The sequence below is a fragment of the Nannospalax galili genome, unplaced genomic scaffold (genome assembly GCF_000622305.1).
Source record: "Nannospalax galili isolate Female #2095 unplaced genomic scaffold, S.galili_v1.0 scaffold155, whole genome shotgun sequence".
In the NCBI taxonomy this organism is placed as follows: domain Eukaryota; kingdom Metazoa; phylum Chordata; class Mammalia; order Rodentia; family Spalacidae; genus Nannospalax; species Nannospalax galili.
The window spans coordinates 9,419,439-9,444,691 of record NW_008339923.1 but is presented as its reverse complement, the minus strand read 5'-3'; the positions used below and the strand labels follow the sequence as shown (position 1 = coordinate 9,444,691).

General features: G+C 40.6%; 1 protein-coding gene across 2 annotated transcripts in view; it reads left to right on the top strand.

Moving 5' to 3' along the window:
* Nucleotides 1-25,253, top strand: part of Piezo2 (piezo type mechanosensitive ion channel component 2) — a 442,859-nt gene that overhangs the window by 250,692 nt on the left and 166,914 nt on the right. For both annotated transcript variants that reach the window (XM_008834681.3, XM_029564318.1), the window contains exon 5: nucleotides 14,942-15,104. In XM_008834681.3, coding sequence (XP_008832903.1) covers nucleotides 14,942-15,104 — 163 coding nt within the window. The remainder of the gene's footprint in view (nucleotides 1-14,941; nucleotides 15,105-25,253) is intronic.

The following is a 25,253-nucleotide window of genomic DNA, read 5'->3' as shown; positions in this document are numbered from 1 at the left end:
TATATATATATTATACAGTTTTCTCCCTGATTCTAAACTCAGAGACTTGACTTGAATAGAAATAAACACTGGTTTGTTTTCCAGCTCAGTCCACATCTTTGTCCACTCACAGGTCTAGCTTCTGCCAACCACGTAAAACTCCACTGGCCAGGTGGGTGAGAACACAGTGGATATTTCAGCTTGCTCTAGCACCTTCAGGAGGAATGCAATAATTTCTTCTTGCTGTAACTTAGGAAACTGAAAAGTTAAATAATTTCTGTATTCATGTACAAGAAACTATCTTATTCATCAACATCCTTCTAAACTCTCTAACATGATGTGAATGCCCGTGAATGAATTCCAGGATCTTTAAAACCTACCTCCAACCATTCATTCTTTTACTTTACAGCACAACAAAGTCAGTTTGCTGGTAATTCCCTAGACATTATGCTAGTCTCAACATCCTTTAAAAACCAACAACCAAAGAAACTGTCCCCATTTATGTTGTTGTTGATACTGCTTTTCAGTCCTGGGACTGGAACCAGGGTGTCACATATACTAGGTAAATGCATATACCATAGAGCCATACTTTCAGCCCCAGTTCCTCTCTTTAGCTGAGACTTATATGCACACATACGCAGACACACAGAGACACACTTTCTGCTACTTTGTCTGTGCACAGACATGCACATGTACAGACAACACATACATACACACACACACACACACACACACACACACACACACACACACATTGAGCCTTCCATTCTTTTAGGGATTTGTTTCCCACTCAGCCTTTCCTGCCCTGGAAAATAAGTGTCTTCTTCAACAGTGTCAGGGCAGGGCCTGCCAAACTGCCTATGATATGGCAGACACTCACACACATCATCAACAGGGATGGGGTTCAGTTCAAGGTCTTGAAGTCCAGAGTTCATGTTGATTCCTTTGTTGTTTGTTATCTTCCAGTCCTGTCACACAAAGCTTCTTCTGTTTTTTCTGGCTCAGTGTTTATGAGGAGGATAAATGTGCTACTCTGCTCTGCTACCACTGTGTATCTTAATTCTCTTTTAGCAAAATTAATTTTCAATTTCTCAAGCTGTTTGATGCACCAGTCCAAGAAGAAAGGAGTATTTGAGATTGTGTTTATTGCTAGTGTGGTTTGAAAGATAGAGACTTTTTGGTTGCTGTCAGTCTTGCCCTTGTAAGCCTACCTCCAGTGCACCCAGGGTCTTCTCCAGCTGGACAGTGTGGCCCAAGCTTTGTTTTTTGTTTGGAAGTCAGACTACCTTGGTAGGTGATTGTGGTAGAGTTTTTTCCTTTGTAATGCATGAAACACTTGGAAAACTTAAACACTGATCTTGGGGAACACATATAGTGGAGGGAAAATGGAAAATTCTTTGAAAACTCAGAGAAAGCCTAAGAAAGACAAATGCACTGCAGCAGCATTTACAGTAGCCAAGACAGAACCAACTGGTGCCCATCAATGGTGAATGAGTAAAGAGAAAGTGGGGAATGTATACACACACACACACACACACACACACACAGAGAACACTACTCAGCCTTAAAAAAGAAAAAAGAAGAAAATCCTGCCATTGGCAACATGGATGAAATTGGAAAACACTGTACTAGTTTAATAAACCAGACAAAAAAATAAGTAACTTGTACTTTCACTTGAACTAAGAATATAAAACAGTTGAACTCATGGAATCAGAGAGCAGAATGAGGTTTATGGGAGGCTGGGGAGTATGCAGAGGTAAGTGAAGGCCAAAGAGAACAGAATTTCACCTAGAAGAAATAAGTTTGGAAACTTGTACAGCAGGGTGACTATAGTTGACAACAACTTACTGTGTACTTGAAACCTGCTGAAAGTGTCCTCCACACAAATAAGTGATAAGCAAAGTACGCACATATTAAATACCTCGATCTAGCCATTCCACGGGGTCTATGTATTTCAAAACACCTGTAAGTATATACATGGGTTTTATTTGTCCATTATGAATAGACAGAGCCTACATTGTTCTCATAATAGATGCTTCTTATGGTTTACGTATTTTAATGTCATTTTATTTTTAAATGTCTCTTAGATCATAGACCCTTTTAGCTGCCTTTCTCTCTCCTCCAGAAATCAGGTCATATCCCCTGCAGTCTGCATGAAAAAAAAAAAAGATAGGCCCTGCTAGAGCACACAGGAACCAGCCAAAAGGCAAGCCCAGCCTCTTCCTGTTGCAGCCAGGAGATAAGTTCATGATCCTACCTAGGGTCTGCTTCTGAGCCCAGAGTCACTTAGGCTAGGCCACATGGCATAAAGCTTGCCCATTCCCCTCCTAAAAACCTATTTGGTGGGGAGTGAAGAGATGGCTCAGCATAGTTAAGATCACTGGCTGCTCTTGTACAGGACCCAGGTTTGATTCCCAGCGCCCACATGGCACTTAATAATCATCCATAACTCCATTTCCAAGGGACCCAAAGCCCTCTTCTGACCTCCGCAAGCATCGTGTGAATTTGGTGCACTTACATATGAAATAAAAATAAATAAATCTAGAGGATTCAGAAACCCCCTTTGTTTTTTGATTTGAAGGGAAGGCTCTCCCCCCACCCCTCTTACTCCATCGTGGCTGTTTATAGCCATGATGCTGTATCTCTCCTGATATTCCAGAAACTGAAGGACCTGCTTCTCCCTTCGAGGTCCTGTCACATTATACATGGTGCCTCTCTCACCCCATGTAGCTCATCTCCAGACCTGAAGTCCTGTTCTTCCCCTTCAGGGCCCATCTCCTAACAAAGCTCTTCTGAAAGCAATCTTGTGTCGGTTCCTTCCCACCAAACCTGGTGTTCTCTTCTTTTCACTTATAACAATGTCCTTACTAAATACCCCTGTAGCTACCATGGACCTATGTTGAAGCCCTGGCAAGAGAGGAGATTCCATTTTATGCCCCTCACTTCAGCTATCAGAATATCACCATTTTATCCACTTGCAGAATTAGTGCTTTTAACAGGCATATGGGAATATGAGCTGAAGCTGATTGCCAGAGAAGTCACAGAGGTTTGCATTCCATATCTATCAAAAGAACAGACTTAGGAACAAAGATTTTTGCTAGACCTGAAATGGATAGGAAACCAATTTTTTCTCTTTTAAAAATGGGCAATTTTAGGATTGTGGAGATAAGGTTCTTGCTTTGCAAGCATGAGGATCTGAGTTTGAGCCCTAAAAAGTCAGGAAAGTGGTGTGTGCTTGTAATCCCAGTGCTAGGGAGGTGGAGACAGATGGATCTCTGCAGCTCATTGACCTGTCAGCCTAGTCTCCTTGAAAAGCTCCCAGCCAAGTGGAGGAGCTGTCCTCTGACCTGTACATGTGCACACACCCATGCACACACAGAACACAACACACAAATGGGTGGTCTTTAAGACCCTGTTTTCCTTGGTCTGGACATGAATAAAAAACTGTCCCTGCAACAGAGAACGGGAGGCAATCTGGGCACCACGAGGAAAGAACAGGTTAACTTGTCTCAGTTAAATCTACATTAAATTCTAGCCTTTGTATGAGGGCTTTTTATGAATTGTAGCCCAGAGGAAATTACACGTATCTACTCGTACCCCCTATTTTGACCAAACTGTACATAAATGCATTTTCCTTTGCCAGTGTCCATTTCCTAATGTCTTTTAGAGTACAGGGAAACAAATGTATCAGGGCTTGATCCCAAGTAACCAGTGGCAACACTTGTCAGTTACTAAGCAGTGTTTTCAAAATATTTACAGCTGGTAATATTTTAAAAGTGAGACAGCCCCTGAGACCCTTTGGCCATGGCTGTGGGGTGTTCTTACCTGGACGCTCCTTCTCAGCACCACCCGCCACTTGTCCTTTTTTTTGTTCTCTTCCCATCTAAAGTTTATCCCTTCTTTGTTTTGCATTTTCATAGTCAAAATGACGTTTTAGAGTTAGGAAGAGCTTAAAAAGTCATTTGATAAGGTAAAAAAATAAGATGTAAAGAAACAATGTGGGGGCTGGAGAAATGGCTCAGTGGTTAAGAGCACTGACAGTTCTTGCAGAGGACCCGGGTTTGATTCCCAGCACCCACATGGTGGCTAACAGTGGTCTCTAATTCCAGTTCTGGGGGATCCAATGCCCTTTTCTGATGTCTCTGGGCATGGTAAAACACAGGTGAACTTACATTCATGCAGACAATACACTCATACACATAAAATAAAAATAATAAAAATTTACAAAATAAAAACAATGTGGTTTGACCATGAGTACCACCACCTGTCTTGCCTTTTCTCTGGGAAGGGACAGGAGAGTGAGATGCAACCTGGTTAGGAAGTTAGTCAGATCAAATACAGTCATGGCCCTTAGGCTATCAAATAGTTAACAACCGCCGGGCATGGTGGTGCTCGCCTTTAATCCCAGCACTCAGATCTCTGTGAGTTCAACGCCAGCTTGGTCTACATAGTGAGTTCCAGGCCAGCTGGGGCTACAGGGAGATCCTGTCTCAAAAAGACAAAAATTAACTAATTAATTAATTAATTAAAAAATATTAATAAATGTGATTTAGCTGTCCACCATTTATATGATTTATTACATTTATTGACTTATGTATATTGGACCATTCCTTCATCTCTGGAATAAAGCTGACTTGGTCATGATGATGCTCTATTTGATGGGTGTCTGCAGTTTGTGAGCACTTTGTTCAGAGTCTTTGCAGCTATGTTCATTAAGGCTCTAGGCCTTTTGTTTTCTTTTTTGTTGTGTCTGTACCTGGTTTTGGTATTACAGTGATACTGGCTTCAGAGAAGGAGTCTGGGAGTGCTCCTTCCGTTTTTATATTTTTGAATAGTTTAAGAAGTATTGGTTGTAGATCTTCTTTGAATGTCTGAGAGAATTCTGCTATCCGGGCCTGGGCTTCTTTTAGTTGGGAGACTTTGTATTGCTGTTTCAATTTCCTTATTTGTTATGTGTATGCTTAAGCTATTGATCTCTTCTTGGTTAAATTTTGGTGCTTTCTAAGAATTTAGAAATTCATCCATTTCTTTCTTTAATATTTTATATATTATTTTTATTTTATGTGTATGAGTGTATTGCCTGTATATGTGTAACCCATGTTGTACAATGCCCTTAGAAGTGAGAAGAAGGTATTAGATCCCCTGGAACTGGAGTTATGGACAGTTGTTAGCCACCATGTGGGTGCTGGGAATCAAACCTGGGCCCTCTGCAAAAGCAGTCAGTGCTCCTAACCACTGTGCCATCTCTCCAGCCCCCTTATCCATTTCTTTTAGATTTTCAAATTTAATAGAGTATAGATTTTGAAATTATTCACTTTTAATGTTCTGGAATTTTGGGTGTCTATTGTGATGTTTTCCCTTTCATCTCTGATTTTGTTCATTTGGATTTCCTTTCTTTCTTTTGGTTAACTGGGCTAAGGGTCTGTCTGTCTTGTTTAATTAACATTTCAAAGAACCAGCTCTTAGATTCATTGATTCTTTAACAGCTGCGCTGTCCCTCCAGCCCGATTCATTGATTCTTTGAATTATTTTCTTTGTTTCTGTTTCATTAATTTCTGCTTTTATTTTTGGTATTTCTCCTCATCTACTAGGTTTGGGTTTGGTTTATTTTCTTGCCTTTCCAGAGTCCTGGGTTGTACTGTTAAGTCATTTATTTGTGCTCTTTCTGATTTTTTAATGTAGGCAGTTAGAGCTATAAACTTCCCTCTTAGGACTGCTTTTAAAGTGTCCCAGAGGTTTTGTCATGTTGTTTTACCATTTAGTTCCAGGAGTACTTTTATTTCTTTCTTAATTTCTTCTTTGGCCCATTCATCATTCAGGAGTGTGTTGTTTAATCTACATGAGTTCCTGTAGTTACTAGGGCCACTTTTGCTGTTGATTATAAACTTTATTGCTTTGTGATCTGATAGAATGGAATTATTTCCTTTTATTTGTATTTGTCCAGGTTTGTTTTGTGCCCCAGTATGTGGTCAATTTTAGAGAATCTTGCATGGGCTGCTGAGTAGGAAGTGTATTTTTACTGCTTGGGTGGAATATTCTGTAGATGTCTCTTAGGTCCATTTGATGTAAGATGTCATTTAATTCAGATGTCTCTCTTTTTATATCCAGTTGAGCTATTGAAGATAGTGGGGTATTGAAGTCATGTACTATTACTGAGTTGGGGTTAATCTGTGTTTTATAAGTCCTGGAGTACCATTTTTATGACATTGGGTGCATCAGAGTTTGGCACATACATGTTCATGATTATAACTTCTTGGTCAATTGTTCCTTTGATTATAATGAAGTGACCCTCCGTATCTCTTCTAATAGTTTTAATTTGAAGACTACTTTGTCAGATATTAGAATCGTAAGACCTACTTTCTTCTTACTGTCATTCACTTGGTATTTTTTTTCCATTCTTACTCCCTAAGGTAGTGAGTCTCCTTGAAAGTGAGATGAGTTTCTTGAAGACAACAAAGAGGTGGATTTTCTATCTTAATTCATTCCACTAGCCTGTGTTTCTTGGCTGGGGAATTGAGGCCATTGATATCTAGAATTATTATTGAAAGATATGTATTGGTCATTGTTCTTGTACTTTGTGTTATTGGTCCTATTTTGTATGTCCATAATTATACGTTCCTTTGTTTTGTTTTTGTAACTTCTTGGGTATAGTCATTCCTATCTTCAGTTCTTTGTATTGTTTTGAGTATTCTCTCTAAGTCTGGTTTGATAGACATGATTTCTTTCAGCCTATTCATGTTATGGAAATTTTTCCTTTCCTCTTCAACTATGATAGACAGTTTTGCAGCTTCTTCAAATTTTTTAAGAGATATAATCACTCTGTGAGCAAATAAGGTCACTGTGACCCTAACAAGATTGGATAGGAAATGCTTGGCTATTTAAGAGAGCATGATGCTTGATCTAGTTTAATATTCAGTTTTATATGTGAAACATGTCATTGGCATATGCCTGGAAACAAACAGTATGATTTAGTTTAACATTTTATAGGGAGAAGTACATGTTAATCTCAATGATTTATGAAAACAGGATGTCTGGGAACGTGGTTAGCCTGTTTCCAAATGGAGAATTTACTTGAAATAAAATTTAATGTATTGTTAAATGTCCTGTGATATGTGCTTATAGTTAGCTTAGTGAACCTTCTATGTATATTTACTTAAGCTACTCTCTGACCCTGGGTAATCTAACTCATTCTGCTAACTTTAATCAACACATTTGCAAAAATAATTCTTGAATCTCCCACTTCAGCATGACTTCTCTTTCAGGCATGAATTTCCTGTGACTTCCAGCTTGAACCAGCTCTGCCCCTGAAAAGTCTTAAGCTCTCACACACCATGGAGGCAGCACCTCCACTCCCAGAAACCTTCACTGTCTCATTTCTAGTCTCACTGCCTTGATGATTGTGTGCCTTGTTGGTCCAAGTCCTTCAAAGTTCTGGTTATGTGAATCCTTTCCAACGAATCCAATCTTGGTTGATGCAGTCTAGCATGAACCTATCTTTCTGACTTTAACGCCTTTATATACCGTCATGGCCAGTAACTCATGCTTCACAGACATTACCCTAGGTACAGAGTAAATTCTTAGTAGTTTTTTTTGAATAAAATTTCTGTGAAATTGAACCATGGAATTTTCATTAATTGCATCTCCTGTTTTTCAAATGTTTTCTGTATGTACTAACTTAATAAAACCAGAAATGTGTTAATGATCTAAAATTTGATTTTAAAGTGATTTAAATTTTGACAAATAATCTGCATATGAAAATAACTGGAGAATTTATTCACAGACTCTGGTCTTCACAGCATTCTCCAGACAATAGCCGTTTTTCCTCCCTCTAAGTGCTTATGTTTTAGCTTCACCAGTCTAAATGACAGAGTGTCTGCTGATGATACCTGTCTAGTTCTTCCCTGGTGCTTTACACAGATCTCAGTCCTAGGAAGAAAGAGTGTCTGTTTGGTCAGCAGTGTGTCTGGAGCTAGCATACATCCAGCCATCCTCCAGGCATGCTGGGAGGGTCCCCAGGTAGACTAGACAGGAGGCCACTCTCCGGAAGATGGGTAAATAAGAGAGCTGCTTCATCATCCAGTGTGTCTTGGGTATAGTGGCCATCAAAAAGAGGAAGTGGTCAATTCATTTATGGAATGAATGGTGGAGCAAGTTGGGAATGTCTGAATTCACAGTGGGGATGTGGCTGGTGAGTCTTGACAAATTAAAGTTTTTTCTTTCTTTCTTTGTTCTTGAGACAAGGTTTCACTGTATAGCCTATGCTAGTCTCAAGCTGGTGATCTTCCTGCCTCAGTCTTCAAATGTTGGTATTATCTACATGCACTACCATGCCCTGTTCATTAAAGGCATTGTTGGTCTAGGAAATACATTGCATGCTAATTCAAAGGAGACACACTTCCCTGTTCTGGGTGTCTGCATTCAGTAGGTCTGGTATTTGGAGTAGAAGGAAATCATAGCAAGAGATAAAGTAAGCAAGACCTGGGGCAGTGAGGGCCTTCTGCCATACTCAAGAAAATTAGATGCTTCTTGTTGGTGGGAGACCAATAGACCAGTCTCGTAGTTTCTAAAACCAAACTCTGTAGCAATGTGCAGGCCTGACTGAGAGAGGGCCAACCTGAGACAAAAATAACAGAATTGGGCTGTGGATATAGAAAGGGATATAATGGGAGGAGTGGATATAAAGAAGGGTGGGAGAAATGTCATAAAGGAGAGTCCCCAGTAGTCTTTCCATGAGAGAACTGTGACCCCCAGTTTCTGCCCTGGTTGAGTAGGTTATTTGCCCTTGTAGTTGAGGGAACCACTGTGGACATAGCATCTGATGATGGAAGAGGAAGCCTGTTGCACACAGTGGAAGGTAGGTCAGGTGAGGACATAGTGTAGAATGTGTCCATTGTGCTTGGGGGAGAACTCAAAGGAGTAAGAGGGGTATAAGAAAGGCTGACTTGTCTGGTAGACTCTGCCTTTACTGTGCAATTGAGCCAATGTTTAATCCTTCTGTTTCATAATCTGTAAGATGAAGAAGTAGAGACGATTCTTTCGCATTCTCTTCCAGCTCTATAATTTCCAAGGCTGACTTGGTGAATGGATGCATCATTATGACTAGATAAGGGAATGAATCCCAATCACTAAAATTATTGGAGGCCTATTAAAAACTAAATGTAGAGGGAATTGCTATACATTAGTATAGTTTCTAAATGTGTTATACATTCATTTTGCATAGAAAGTCTAGACCTAGGAGCATCCTCTTAATAGCATTTTACAAAGCACTTGCCGTGAAAACTAGCTCCAAAAACGTAATAGGCATTAGATGAACTTTGTGAGCCATCATTTTACAGTCAAATAAATTTGAAAAACGTAGGTTTAATTAAATTCAGATTAATTGATTTACTTCAGAACTCCTTAAATCTTTTACTATAAAAATATTCATTATGAGTTTCTAACATTTATTTAACCAGAGGCTTCATTTTGCCTTGCTTTGTTTTAGTAATGCACAGCATGAGCATTTTCAGACTAGCACTTCTACTAAAGGGAACTTATTAAACAGTGGTCTAAACTGAACTGATAAGCCAGCCTCTGAATGACATATTTACTAGAGGATGGTCTATTCATCGTACATATTTTTCATCATATTCTTCAAGACCCTCATTGTTCCGGCAGCGGCAGTATTATGAATACATGGCTTTGTGAGCCTGGTAAGCCAAGTTAATAGTTTAACACCTCTGTGGCTGACTGATTCCTTGCCATATGGGAACCATAGCCCAACCTTGGACCCAGTCTCTGAATTTTATCACCATGGGTGGAATGATTGCTTTGTAAGCTGCATTCATTTATTCCTTAATATATGTATGTTATGAGATGTCTCTTTGGGGACCAAGAAGCACAAAGCTCAGACTGTTGCCTCAAAGTGACTACAAATTGGAGCTTAATGTTACCCACGGGTGGGGAAGCTGACCCTGACTTTCTCCCTCTGGCTTTTCCCCTCTCTATTGTAGTATGAGAAATAGCAGAGGTCGCAGCTGGAACTCTACTTTTCTCTAAAAACTCTTTCATCCTTGCTCAACTTTGGTTTGTGCATTCATGAAGTGCCACAGTCAATTTGTTTTCCATGAAAGAGCTAGAATAATATATACACCCAATCCACCCAGGTAGAGCCAGCCTGCTCTCAAGATGTGACCTGGCGGCATTTGTTTGCTGGTCTCCTACTTTCCTTACCTTTTCCCTCCTCATTAGTCTAAGTACTACTCATTTGTTCTGTTGGATCGTGTTAAGCAAACTTTAAAGGCATACCTCTCTGTTTTTCCTATGATAGAATCAGTCATCAGATTTTATTGTAGAATTGAAGCTTTCTTAATGGAACTTTCTTACTTTAGCCCCAAATGAAAAGAATTTACTTCTTTTTTTAGTTAATTTTAAGAGATTTTTTAAATTTTATGTGTATGAATGTTTTGTCTGCATGTATGTAAGTGTACCACATGTGTGCAATGCCTGCACAAGCCAGAAAAGGGCATTAGATCCCCTAGAACTGGAGTTACAGAGGGTTGTTAGCTACCATGTAGATGCTGGGAACTGAACCCAGGTCCTCTGTAAGAGCAGTCAATGCTCTTAACCACTGAGCCATCTCCACAGCCCTAGAATTTGCCATTTTTCACATGGTGTTTGTTTCCAAAATGAAGCTTTCCACAGAAGCCTGTCTGTGAGGCTGTTCATTTATTAATTAGATGGACTTGCACTGGGGAATGGCTTGGAACACTGATGACACAGTGGGCCTTAACATGGATGACAGAGTATATGGGCTCCAGTGGTGGGGCTATGGGATGGTGCCAGTGGATATGGAGGTATAGAGATGATTAAGATTGCTTGAGATGTTCTGTATTAAATACACAAAAAATTCAATAAAAAAATTTAAAAAACAAACAAATTTGACTGGTCAGAGGGTTGATGCCTAGCAGATTCTAATTTAGCAAACACTTTAATTAACTATTGATTTTTTGTAATATGATTTTTTTTTACTCTTTGAGAATTTCATTTAGTGTATTTTGACCATATTCACCCCCTACTCCTCCTCCTAACGCCTTCCAAACTTAGTGTCTTCTTTTTTTTAATGACCCAGAGAGTCCAATTTGTGTTGCTCATATACTCTTAGATGTGGGTCCACCCACTAGCAAGAGCATGGTGGTTCACCTACCAGGGGCCATCCTTTAAAGAAAACTGACTTTCCCTCCCCAGAATCCATCAACTGCCAATAGCTCCTCATCCAAGGATGAGGCTCAAAAATTGTTGTCCACTCCATGCTAGAATGTCAACTGGCTTGTTCTTGTGCAGGCCTTGAGCAGGAAACCACCTGTGCTGGATAGCTTTAGTGTTAACTTGACACACCTGGGTTGAGGGAGCCTGTGACTTGCCTCCATTGAACTGGCATGTTGCCGTGTCCATGGGGCACCTTTTTGATTGTTGAGTGATGTGGGAGAGCCCAGCCCACTGTGGGTGGTGCCACCCCTGGGTAGGTGGGCCTGTGTTGCATAAGAAAGCAGGCTGAGCAGGGGCCGGGGGAACAAGCCAATAAGCAGTGTTCCTTCATGGCCTGTGCTCCAGATCCTGCTTCCAGGTTCCTACCCTGAGTTCCTACCTTGGACTCCCTGATGAACTGTGACTTGGGAGATGTAAGATAAAATAAACCCTTTCCTCCCCAAGTTGGTAGTGGTCAGAGTGTTTTGTCACAGCAGTGGAGAAACAAGCTAGAAGACCACCACTGCTTGTCATGAGGGCAGTTGTCCTGTCATGTCCAGAAGACACAGTTTTGCTCTGGTCCTCCCTTGATCTCTGGCTTTTGTAGTCTTCCTGCCCCCTCTTTCCTGATAGTCCCTGAGTGTTGGGGGATAAGATTTGTGGCTGAGAACTCCACTGATACCTCCTCTTTGCATTTTGATCAGTTGTGAATTTCTGTATTAACCATTGTTTACTACATAAAGGAACTTCTCTGATGAGGTCTGAAAGCTGTACTACTCTATGAGTATAGAGATATAAATTTAGAGGGAAGTTTGATAGTATGTACATTTAGCAGAATAGTAATAGTAGTATGTTCACCCTGAGGTCTGTGAGTTCCCCAGCCATGGGACCTTGGCCATATTTACTCTACAAGGCCTGGATTTTCTCCTGTGGACCAGGTCTTAAAGCCAGTCAGAAAGTGTTTGACTACTCACCTAGCATTCATGCCACTACTGCACCAGAGGGCATATCTTGCCACTGCAGTTGTTACTGTAGTTATTTCACAGCTGAGTAAGACTGTTGATGGCCTTTCCCCCGAGCAGCCTACATAGAACCTTCCAGTACTATGAACCTTTAGCTATTGATTTTTAGAGATAACATTTTAGTAAAAAGCAAATGAAAACATTCTATGCACAATTGTTGTAGACTAAATAATTAAATACATGAGTCATGAGCAGGATGATGCATAAGAATCAATAAATTTTGAAAGTTAGTGATATATGAAAAGAATAAATCAGCTTCAAAACAATAAGTAATAGCCATGCATGGTGCTGTCATCCCAGCATTTGGGAAGCTAAGGCAGGAAGATTATAAGTTCCAGCCCAGCCTGGGCTACATAACAAGACCATTCCTCCAGGGGAAAAAAAAAAAAAAAACCAATCCTCCCAAAATAAGGCAATATAAAAATTCAATAAAAAAGCAACATGTGCTCAGTTTTGTTGACTGTAAACATGAACATGTATGTACACATTGGAAAGAGCAGAAAGAAAGGCCTTGGGATGTACAGATGATAGGGGAGTCTTTGAGATCACACACTGGAACTTAAAGAAAGTAAAGTGCAACTCTATTATCTCTCTGTCTGACTTTTGAGTTTGCTGTCACTTTGAAGCCTTCATTCTTCATATGTACATGAGGGATAATAAAGCCTTACTGTATGTGAGAGTTAATTGTAATGAATAAAATATATAAAACTTTTAGCACAAAATACTCAGTATAAGGTAGATATTATTAACAATGTTTTATTTACTAAAATATTGTTATTTCCAGGCAATCGGGGTCTTGCTATTTAATGTTTTTTAAATGTTTCCCTGAGATGTGATGCAGTATATAGTTAAATGAATACAGTATATAGTTACATAACACATATGTGAATGCATACAGAATCAGCTCTCTGTACCTGAGAGTTCTGTACCTGCAGATTCAAACAGCCACAGACTATAAGTACTTGGGAAAATTTTATCTGTATTAAATAGTACACTTTTTTGTCCTGTCATTATTCCATAAATAACTGTTTATAAAGTGTTAACATTGCACTTAATGTTGTAAGTCATTTAGAGATGATTAACTATAAGGGAGACTGTGTGTAGATTATATGTAGATTATATACTAGTTGTGGGACTGAGCATCTAAGAATTGGGTATCTGCAGGGTTCTAATTCCCTGGGACCTTGAACCAACCAGATCTTAAAGCCAGTCAGAAAGTGTTTGACTACTGTATTTACACTTATCTTCATTGTGCAAGGGGCCTGCATGCCTACCTTTTGCTTTTTGTTTCCAACCAAGTTTTATCTCTGACAAACATTTCTTTGAAGACTTAACCTGCCTTTGAAATTCCCACTCTTTGATTCCAGTGAGTGTCACAGGTGCCACCCTGGCAGTAGACCCTCTGCTTCTCTCCCTGCAACTCACTGTCTCCTCAGATCCTCAATCATTTCATTAGCTTTTCCTGACAGAGTTTATTCCTTATCATGTGGGTGATCAGAGAACAGTTGTGTGTGACATGCCTTCATAGTGGTGGGGACACTTTTCTTTTGTCATCCATGCCCCTGGAAGGGCTGAACTGACCTGTGGCTTGTGCCGAAGGATGTGTTGAGTCTGCCTGTGGCTGTTAATTGTAATCAGTTGTTTTACACTTCCCAGAGTGGGCATTGCCAGAACATTATTTAGTCAAGGCCCTTGCCATTCAGCTAAGCTAGCAACTCAGGAAGGAGCCTCCTGGTCCTGTGCTGGGACACGCCTAGAGTCATAGATAGCCTCTGGATGACCTTCCCAGATTCCTCCTCCTCACACCGCCCTCTGGCCTGCTTGCCTCCTACACAGTTTCAAGATCTCAGTTATAACAGCACTTGCCACAAAAGCTTGATGTTTAAGTAACCATCAATTGATGCTGCTCTTCTTAAAGCACAAGGCATCAGTGAAAATGTGTTTTATATTTTGCAAAAGAGAAACTCACATTATTCTGTGTGTGTATGTGTGTGTGTGTGTGTGTGTGTGTGTTCATCTTTTTCCCTAAAATCCTGACCTTATATCTTATTTCACTGGAATGGGTTAAACAAGGCAAGTGGTATAATATCTTTGGCTCAAATAAAGAGTGGGGGCTATGGGAATAAGGGCCACGCAGAGCGTCAGCTTGCCATCAGGCGTAGGCTTGAACCCAAATCTTCTCATTCTCAGTTGGACACCACTTCTCTAAAATTAAAAAATAAACACACTGGATTCACCTTTCTTGGACCAGTACAGGAAGTAAAATGAACTAAGGGCCAAAATAATGAGGAGGTCTTGGGTTTGAGAATTATTTTAATGTTTTCTCCATTTTCTCCCTGGCTTGATTTATATTTGCATTGTAGAATCTTCAACTGCCACTCCATATTTGTTTCACGCAGCTTCATCTAGGTGATGTACAACTGTATTACACGGCACACGTGTTTTATTTAACACCAATGTAGTTTGTTAGCAGGGAATCGATCATTGGTTTAGCTTTCTTTATATTTCTAAAACTCCTGTGAAACACTGGGATCTTCCCTCATCTCAGTCGAACTCAAAAGATTCTGAAGTCAATTCAAAGCTGTTTGGTAACTTTTAGGCAGAAACTCAGCATCTTTTATTTTAAACCACTAAGAAGTTCGAAATATTCAGTAAAATGTTTAACTGTAGTAATAAAACAATTTCCTCCCATTTTCATTTTCTTCCCATTGTAGCTTGAAGGGAGCTGACGCTGGCAACGGGATCAGAGTGTTCGTGCCAGACATCGGGATGTTCATTGCAAGTCTGACTATCTGGCTGGTCTGCAGAAACATTGTTCAGAAACCAGAGATGGAAGAAGCAGGACAATACAATTCTGAGTGTGAAAATGAAGAATTGGTAAGCGTCTACCTTCTTCCATTCCTAGGGCCTTTGTCTGATGGCTTGTGCATTTCAGTGTTGAGAGCAAGCCTCACAGAGCCTTGTGTGGTTCTCTGAGCATGCAGTGTAAGTGGCCACAGCCACCTGTGCAAAGCAGCCTGTGCTATATTGCTGGGCCAACACTCACGTCCACACCTTGATTATGAGAACACAGGTGCTAGGGACCCGAGTGTCATCTTTCATGAGGTCCTCATGGAGGAGTCAGGACTAGCCTGCTTCCTCTTTCATCATCTCAGGTGATCATCTGGCCTCACTGTGGCCTAGTGTGTGTCAGATGGCCAACACTGAAAAGTCTTCCACAGCACTGACCCACTTGGTCTGTAGATCTGAGTTATTTCAGGATATTTTTAAAGTAGCACAGAGTAATTTTCGAAGAAAAATAACCTCAACTGCCCCTTGACAGGTTTCCAGCCTGTGCAACTTCCTGTCAGAGTGAGGCTGTGTAACTGCACTTTTCCCTCTGAGTTATTGTGTCAGCTCAGAGTATTTGGGTTCTGTCATTTTTAAGTACTCCAGAGGGGGGAAGTATATATTTAGAAAATAATGAGAGAGGTTTTTAAAATGTATAATGAATGAACAGGCTTTAAGAGCACATGTTGGATAAGGTGCGTGTTAGAGATCACGTCCTGGTGTGTGGGAGCAGGCCATATGCCTTGTAACACCCTCCGGACCCACTGCTATGTCCTAAGGACTATACTGTGTTATGTGAGTTTAGGTGACATATATTTTAAAAGTAGTTGACAGTTTTGGATGGAAAGATAAAATTTTCAGAGAAAAAAATCTAAAACCTACTCGAAAATACTTAATTTGAGCCAGGCTTGGTGGCACATGCCTTTATCCCAGCACTTGGGAGGCAGAGGCATGCATATCTCTGTGAGATCAAGGTCAACCTGTTTTACATAGTGAGTTTCGGGACAGATGGGGCTACAGGGAGACCCTGTCTCAAAAAGACCAAAACGACAACAACAAAACCAAAAAAAACGTAATTTGGACATTTTATACAAGATAATTACAACTACCAGATGTTTTTAGTCATAACTGGCAAAAAGTTAAAACTGAAATTAATTGGGATTACTTACATTAGAAATGTTAACCACTAACCCATCAAAGAAAGAAAATTCTCAGCTATAATAAATGGTTTATGTGCTTCACAAATAAAGCAGAAATTACCTTGAATGCTTATTTAAAGAAAAATAATACAGAGAAGATATAATTCTAGAATATAAAGTAGACTTGATATTATTGCCTAAGATCTTACTCCTTAAAGATTTATAAACATGTTGTGTACCATTGTTCACTTATTTTTAGGGCAAATAAGGCACAAACTGTAAAAAGTAATTACCTAAAAATGGCCACTAACCTCATCTTTCATTCAGGTCTACAAATCCTAAAAAATGTGTAAAACTTGGAAACTACTTTTTCTTCTTGTTGACTTGGTGATTTTAAAATAGGGGATATTAATTGAATATGTTTTTATAATTGAATATTTAGAGTATTTACAGTTTTGAAAATGTTTTGATTAATTATTTGCACAAATCTGGGGTGCTGGAGAGATGGCTCAGCAGTTAAGAGCACTGGCTGCTCTTGCAGAGGATCCAGGTTGGGTTCCCAGCAACCACATGGCACCTAAAAACAGTTCATAACTCTAGTCCCAGGGGACCTTCCGCCCTCTACTGGCCTTCTTGGGTATTGCACACACATGATGTACTCATGTGCAAGCAAAACACATAAAATAAAAATAAATTCACTTTTAAAAGTTTAAAAATTGTCTTAGTCTGTGACAGTGAACTTGTTAACTGATATTTTGCAAGTTTAGGATTTTTCCTTATTATTTGTTATTATTATTATTTTCAATGATTGTCCATTGCACCTGGAGGCTAAGGGATAATTACTGGAAATCAATTGGACTTTCAACATAGACATGGAGGCTAACACACAGTGATTGTATAATATTTGAGATAATTTCTTAAATGGCTGAAAGTTAGCTCATAGTAAAGCATGCACTTAGCGTGCCTAATACCCTGGATTTAATCCTCAGCACACACACACACAAAATGTAATACATTACACAGTTGTTGCAAATGCAAAAATGAAATATCAAATAAATACCACAAAGCACAGTGTCTACTCATTTTGTTTGCTTAATAAATTGCTACTTGCTTTCCTTATTTTGTTCTCTGATTTGAGAACAGCTTCAAATTCAAGGTCCTTTAGGATTCTAGAAACTTAAGTTGGACATTGCGTTTGATGTCAGTCCAACTCAGTGATATCTCTCTTGTGGCCCTAATAATTCACCATAGGTGAGTTAAGAGGCCAGGGGTAGCTGGGCACGGTGGCGCACACCTCTGCATAGAGAGTTCTAGGCTAGCTAGGGCTATAGGAAAACCCTGTCTCAAAAAAAAAAAAAAAAAGCAAGACACAAACACATATTAATTTAATTTTTAGAAATATTTTATCATTTTTATTTTTGTGTATGAGTGTATTGCTTGCATGTATGTAAATGCACTCGCGTCATGCAATGCCTGAGGAGGTCAGAAGAGGGTGTCGGATCCCCTGAAACTGGAGTTACAGATGGCTGTTAGCTACCATATGGGAGTTGGGAATTGAACTCAGGTCCTCTGCACGAGCAGTCAGTGCTCTTAACCACCGAGCCATCTCTCCAGGCCTATACATGTGTTAATTTTAAAATCATGTTTCCATCCTCATCACACCCATTTTCATACTTAAGCTTATGGTGCCTCTGTCCTATTTGAAATCTAAGGCACATATATTATTAGTCATTTTATTCAAAGACAGCATAAGGTAAAGAGATTGATAGCCTGAACATCTCTTATTCAGGAGCCTTGAGAGCACTTAATATTATTAGGGTGTTGTTTTCTATTTCAGCTGAATTTGTTTGGGACTAATTTAGATATTAACTTCCATTCAGCAGGTAGGCCAGGGAAAGGGTGCTGGGTAAATCCTAGGATTCACCCTCAAGAAAATGCTTCTGACTTTTGACAATCTAGAGTTGAGTCTGCGAGGAATCATAACACCCAGCCAAAGTAAGCAGAGGAATTTATTTTGTTTCTGAAGGGCCCAGCATACTTCCTGCTGCTTATAAATACTGGCTTTTGCATCTAGAGTGTTTAGTTCTGAGGATGCTAAAAGAATAGTGTTTGCTGGCATTGATTCTTCTTTCATTTCTCTTGGTGGGGAAATGGCAAGATTAAACCTCAGTGCCTGGGAGAATTCCTTTTCAAATGCAGCTAAGCCCTGGAGAAGGCTTTCCTTGATCAGTTGATGAGGCTGAGGCTTGCTATTCTGAAGCATTCACAAATCTAGGGGTTCTCCAGAAAGACCTTGGGGAGGAATTAGGTGTAGGTGGGACAGACCCACACTAAACCTCTGCTCTTGCTATAGATGTGAACAGTCTTAGTAGTAGATTCATCTGCCTGAACCTCAGTGGACATGTCTGTAGGCTTTTTTTGACTGTTCGTTTTAATTCAGAAGCAGACCTGCCAATCATTGCTGAGAAACAGACCTTTATTCTAAAATCCTAAAAACTAAGAGTTGCATTATGAAAAGCAAAGTATGTAGAAACAGTTTACCAATGAAATAAGACAGTATATGATTCCATTAAAATGGTATTCTATGTCTGTTCCCGTACTTATATTTTTCACTGTTTCATGAAATTTGAGACCTTATTTTTTGAGCAAGTAATGTTTTGTGCATTTTTTAATATTTTTACTGACAAATCAAATGCTTTTCAAATAGAAATTGCAGTCACAACATGGCCTGTATAAAGGGGCATCTTTTAAATAGTCTAACATATCAAATAAATAAAATGAACAAAAGATAAAAAGAATATTCCAGCCAGGTGTAGTGGTACACACCTGTAATTCCAGCACTTGGGAGCTGGAAGCAGGTGGATCAGGAGTTCAAAGCTAGCCTCAGCTATATAGCAACTTTGAAGCCAGCCTAGGCTACATGAGACCTTGTCTTGAAAAATTAAAAACTAAACTAAAAAGAAATAAGCAAAGTAAAATTATTCCAATATAACCTGCTGATAGCTGAGTGATACCACACTTAGGATCGGCTATTCTTTGCAAATCACTCCTAATCTCAAAACTTTAAATTTGTTTTTAATACGTGTCATCCTCAGGCTACCATGATACCATAGTTTGGGCAGTTCCAGTGGTCACCTGGGCTGTGTTTCACACGAAGGCATTGATGCTCAAGTCACACTTTATATATAGACAAGAAACAAAAAATGAAAGAAATCAGTCTTTGTCCTGATGCCTTCTAGTTAGGCATTTGGCTTTTGCTCATTTCTAACAGGAGACTTAATCCATAGTCACTGGCTTTAAATTTCCTGTGTCCTGGGTTTTCTGCAGACACAATTACTTGCCACATGAAACTATTCAGAGTAGAAAGAATTTTGGCAGCTGCCCAGGTAGCTGCAAACCTCACACTCGGTGCTTGTGCTAGAAAAAAACTGTCTGTCCCAGGGAGGCAATGCTGCCCATGATGGTACAGCAGGATACTTCCTTCCCAGCGTCAAAGGTCATACTCAGGAATCTGGGAACCCCCTGTCCTCTCAACCTCAAATGCAGCAGCCCACCTGCTCAGGCACTAATTGACTGATATGGAGGCTTGCACAGAGCAACCCAAAGCATGAAACACCAAGCACTTGGGTGAGTCTTGGGCCAGAACTGACTGCACAGACTTGTGTTGTCCCAGACTTAGGGCTTTCGGCTAAAGCAGGACAGACTCAGATGTAAACTGTCTGTCATGAACGAGTGCATTCTGCTGGGGCTGAACACAAAGATGCTTCCTATCCAAAGTCAACTTTATTTACTCTGTACGCCTTGACTGAGGTCCTCTTCTGTGCCAGCATTCTCTGTGACTGGTATCTCTAGTATCTCACAAGCACTGGTTTTTGTTTTTGCTTTGTTTTGTTTTTTGCTTTGTTTGCCAAGAATTCCTCTTTAAAATCATGTCCAGTAGATCTCTCAATCAGAGTGAATCATCTTTCTTCCCAATGTCCCTTGGAACCTATACTCCAATTTTATGAATTTTTATCTACCTATTTTTTCCGTGAATACTAGATGTCTCATGGTCAGGTTCTCTTCTGTATCTCATCCTGCACTCAACACTGGGCTTGGTAACAAGGTGCTGAACAGAAGAGGGGATGGATGGATGGATGGATGGATGGGAACAGGAGGATGGAGGAAAAGATGGAAGATGGATGGATAGACATATAATGAGTGGGTGGGTGGATGGATGGATGAGTGGGTGGATGGATGGATGGACAGCCTAAGGGGGAAGGAGGGAAACTTCTTGATTCCAAAGCAGCACACCTCCTCAGCCTTTTGACATCTTCATAACAAAGACCAAAAGATGTTTGCTTCATTTACATCTTAGTGCATCACAAGTTATTATATGGGCTCTGATTATTTCAGAAAACTTTGAAGCATCAGGAAGTACTCATGGGCCCTCAGAAGGCTGCTTTTGTCATCATCCCTTAATGTGTTATTTCTAGAGAGAGCACCAGGGTGTACTTTTAGAACTAAGCTTAGCTGATTCCCACAAGAGGAAATGGATAGGGCAGAGAAAGTAATAGTCCATGAAACAAAAGACACACTGAGTAGATAACACTGTGTGGTGTGTATGTGTGTGTGTGCACACGCGTACGCACACACGTGCACGCCAGAATACTGATCTGGTTTTTATGGTGTTCCATTAAGTCATTTTTTAAAGAAAATATTAAAGCAAAAAGCCTTTAAAATAAATGGCCAATTTGATTTGTCTAGTCTCCATTGTTCATTTCCCTTCTAAACAAGGTTAGGCAATTCTTTTTTAAAATGCTAATTTTTTTAATTAAAAAATATATATGTATATAAGTGTTTTGCCTGTGTATATGTAAGTGCACCACATGCAGGAAATGCCTGCAGAGGCCAGAAGATGGACCCCCTGGAACTGGAGTTACAGAAGGTTGTTAGCTACCATGTGGCTGCTGGGAACCAAACCTGGGTCGTCTGAAGAGCATCCAGTGCTCTTAACCACCGAGCCATCTCTCCAGTTCCCATGTTAGACAACCCTTAAAGACCATAGCCATGAACTTGGAAGTTCAACCTGGAAAGCTTTCTCTTTGGGGGCTGGAAGAGTTCCCAGAGCTACCACATCTCAAGAGCAGGAGGATTTATAGAATCCCACATCCTTCTGGTACTAGACTGGCCCCTGTGCTTTAGCTCAGTTGTCTTCCTGCCTTTATTAAACTCTCACAGCGCTTGGGATGGGGCTGAAAACAGCATCTACAGACTCACTTTTCCAGGTGAGATAGGATACATACACTGCTTCTATTAAGCCTGGGAAAATAATCTTCCCAAAGCAAGACTAGCAACACAATAAAATATTTGCTTTATCTGTGAAGTGCTGTCATGATAGGCTTACATAGTATACATGATGGTGCACCAGTAATTCTGCCTTGGTCTCTCTTCTCGCCATTGTAGGGGGAACTGGAGAGACCGTTTTTCTTCTTCTATGAGTCACAATACTTTCCCCTTCCATCTGTGGACTCTTCTGTTGAGATGAACCCATTTTGTTAAGATAAATTGTTAACTTTAAAAAATAATACATAAACAATGGTGACACTTTGTAAAATGGTCCCTTTGCCTCCCAGACCTTTTGGCTCATTCCATGTAACTTTGATAGACTTTCATAGAAATGCTTTTGAAAGCTTGCTTTTAACCATGAAGAAGAAGATGGGTTCAGTTGCACCAGAAACTGATTTGGAGACCAAGGCTCCACTGGAACCCAAGGAGGCTCTGATATGTTTCTTTTGTATGTTTTTCATTAATGGGAGTCTACTTAGATAGGCTTCATACTGTACAACTTTCTTGCCAGTGGCCTCCAACAGCCAGGGTGTAGGGCCAGAGTGGCTGCCTACATTCAAGGGAGTCTTTAATCACCCCTGCCTGGAATACAGAGATTCTGATTCAGTGAGCCTGGCAAGCCCGCTGTCTGATGGTCACCTGATAGTCTTAGGATTTACTCCCTCAGATGGAATGATACCATGTTGGGGGTAAGGAAACAAGGATACTCAGATTCCCCCCCCCAAAAAAATAGCTGTGTATCTTCTTTGTCAGAATTAATTAGGAAGGATAGCCTTTGGGACATGCCACGTGTAGAAGGCAGATATGAAAGCCATGCAAGGCTGGTATGGACTTAGGCTCTTTTCAGGTGCAGTGACCAGATGACCATGCAGGTGACTGGATCTATAGCACTGAGAGATGCCACCTTAAAATGTTTCATCTACATTTGAAATCAAGAACTGTTTTCAGGGGGCTGGAGAGATGGCTCAGTGGTTAAGAGCACTGACTGCTCTCGCAAAGGACCTGGGTTCAGTGCCCAGCACCCACATGGCAGCTACGAACCATCCTTAACTCCAGTTCCAGGAGAATCCAAAGGCCTCTTCTGACCTCTGCAGCATTGCATGACACAGGTGCACTCACATACATGCAGGCAATACACTCATATACATAAAATAAAAATAATAAAATATTTTTTAAAAAAGAACTGTTTTTCAGTATTACTTTTTATTTGTAATTGACAACAGTATTGACATATATTTATAGGGCATAATTTGGTATTTTAATATATGGATAAGTTGTTGAATGAGCAAATCATGTCATTAGCATATCTATTACCACAACTACTTTTTTCTTTGTGTTGGGGACATTATAATCCCGTATTAGCTATTTTGAAATAAACAGTTTTTAGAGTTAATACTATAATAATTATGATGTATATAGATCACCAGGGCTCATGAAGCCTTACATCTTCTGGCCAGAGGCTCCCTTGCACTTGCCCAGCCTCTAGCAATACCCATCTTTACCCTCTACTCCAGAGCTTGCCTTTTCAATTCCACATGCAAATAAGATCATGTAGTGTTGGTCTTTCTGGGACTGACTTGTTCCACTGAGCACAGTGCCCTCCAAGTCCATCCCTGTTGTCACAAATGACAGGAGTTCCCCTTGAAAGCAGCATCTTTTAAAGTCACAAAGTAGAGGACTGAAAATCTTTCAGTAAGTTCCACATTTTGACAGGGATAATAATCCTATGAGATATTTATTGGACTTTTTAAAGCTGCATAAGGATTTGTTTGGTCTTTGAATTCTAAGATGGCTCAGAAATCACAGGAATTAAATGTTTATGTACAGCCCAGCATGGTGGCACATGCCTTTAATCCCACTATTCGGGAGGCAGAGGCAGGTGGATCTCTGTGAGATGGAGGCCAACTTTGTCTACATAGCAAGTTCCAGGCCAGCTGGGGCTACAGGGAGACCCTGTCTCAAAAAAACAAAAACAAAAACAAAATTATTTATTGGTGTTCCTTAATTGCTTCAAGACCAAGTTCAAGTTGTGTTCCAGTGAGGTACGAGATTTCTCCAGTAAGTAAGGATGCTTGTTAATAAATATGTTGGAGTGAGTCTCTGCTCCTCCCAGGACCTAGTGATTATAAGCCAGCAGAGGACTCTTTAATGGAGGGAAAAGGTCTGCCTGTTAATATGCCAGCTAAGGTAACTAGTAGACAATCTGGCCTTGACCTAATGGGACAGTAGGACTCAGAGACACAGACCCACCTCCTCTCAGCTCTATCAGCTTGGCCGGTTTGAAAAGTATTTCCATCTTAAGGGCCCCAGAGATTCTGTTGAGAAAATGTCTAGAGCCCTAAGACCCAATAGCATGCTTATAAACCTCCCAGAATCCCTTCCTGCCTCAAAGAGGTCAAGGGAAGGCATTTGTGTAATCTCACTGAGACTTGGGACCAGAGAATGCTGATTTAATCTACATCCGTAGCCATTCTATAATGGAATAATGAGTCATTCATCATGAAAGTTACGAGTCTGTTTCTTCCTGTGACCCAGGCCGGTCTCCTCTGTGTTCTATTTCTTCCCCTTCAAGTGTAGTGAGTAAAGGCTTTGGCCAGACTTCCTTCCTGGAGGGAGACCACTTACCTGGTGTCAGAAGAGAAGCGGTGCTCAGTGGTGTGGCATACCCTTGAGCAGCTGCACAGGATGGAATCTGCCTGTGGAATGATGGAATAGCAGGAAGGGCTGGCCTGAGGCAGACCTGCAGGGTTAAGAAACAGGGCCCACTGGCTGGAGACCATAGTCTTCATTGCACAGAGGCAAAGGAAGCTTTGGTTCCCAAGCTTGTCCCTGCATGTTGTACTCCTAGGCAAACCATGAGCACATGGGTGGAAAGGCAAGGTGGTCCCAGATGGGGAGCAACTGAAAGGTGAACCATCTCTGAGTTGTCCCCAGGCAATCCTCTAGGCTAGGTGCCTGTGACCCAAGACCCGTTGGCCCAGTTCCCATTTTCCCTTCCAACTTGCCGCTCTAGCTACCTGCTCAGCACCTTGGAGCTGAGCTTGCAAAGTAGAGAGGGTGACCTAAACCTCAGTTGCTTTCTTCCTGGCTGCCCCTTTTCCTCATGAAAGATAAACACACTGGGACACCTCTTGAAATTAGCATCTTTTTAAAATTAGCATCATTTTTTTTATGTGTATGTGTGTATTGCCGGCACGTAAGTAAGTGCACCCCTGTCATGCAATGCCCATGGAGGACAGAAGAGGCTGTCGGATCCCCTGGAACTGGAGTTACAGACAGTTGTTAGCTGCCATGTGGGTGCTGGGATTCAAACCCCGGGTCTTCTGCAAGAGCAGCCAGTGTTCTTAACTGCTGAGCCATATCTTTTAAAGAGGCGAAGTAAAGAGCTGAAGTGTTTAAATAAGTTCTACATTTTGACAGGGGTAAGAATTCTATGAAGTATTTTGAATATTTTATTTATTATTTTTATTTAAGTGTGTGAGTATATTGCCTGCATGTATGTAGGTGCACCCATGTTATGCAATGCCCACAGAGGACAAAAGAGGACATCAAATCCCCTGGAAATGGAGTTGTAGATGGCTGTTAGCCACCATATGGTGCTGGGAATTGAACCTGGATCCTCTGCAAGAGCAGCCAGTGCCCTTAGCCTCTGAGACATCTCTGCAGCCCCAAGAATTGTATGAAATATTTTATGAGTGTGTCTGCTATCACATTCTCCTCTGTCCCTCCC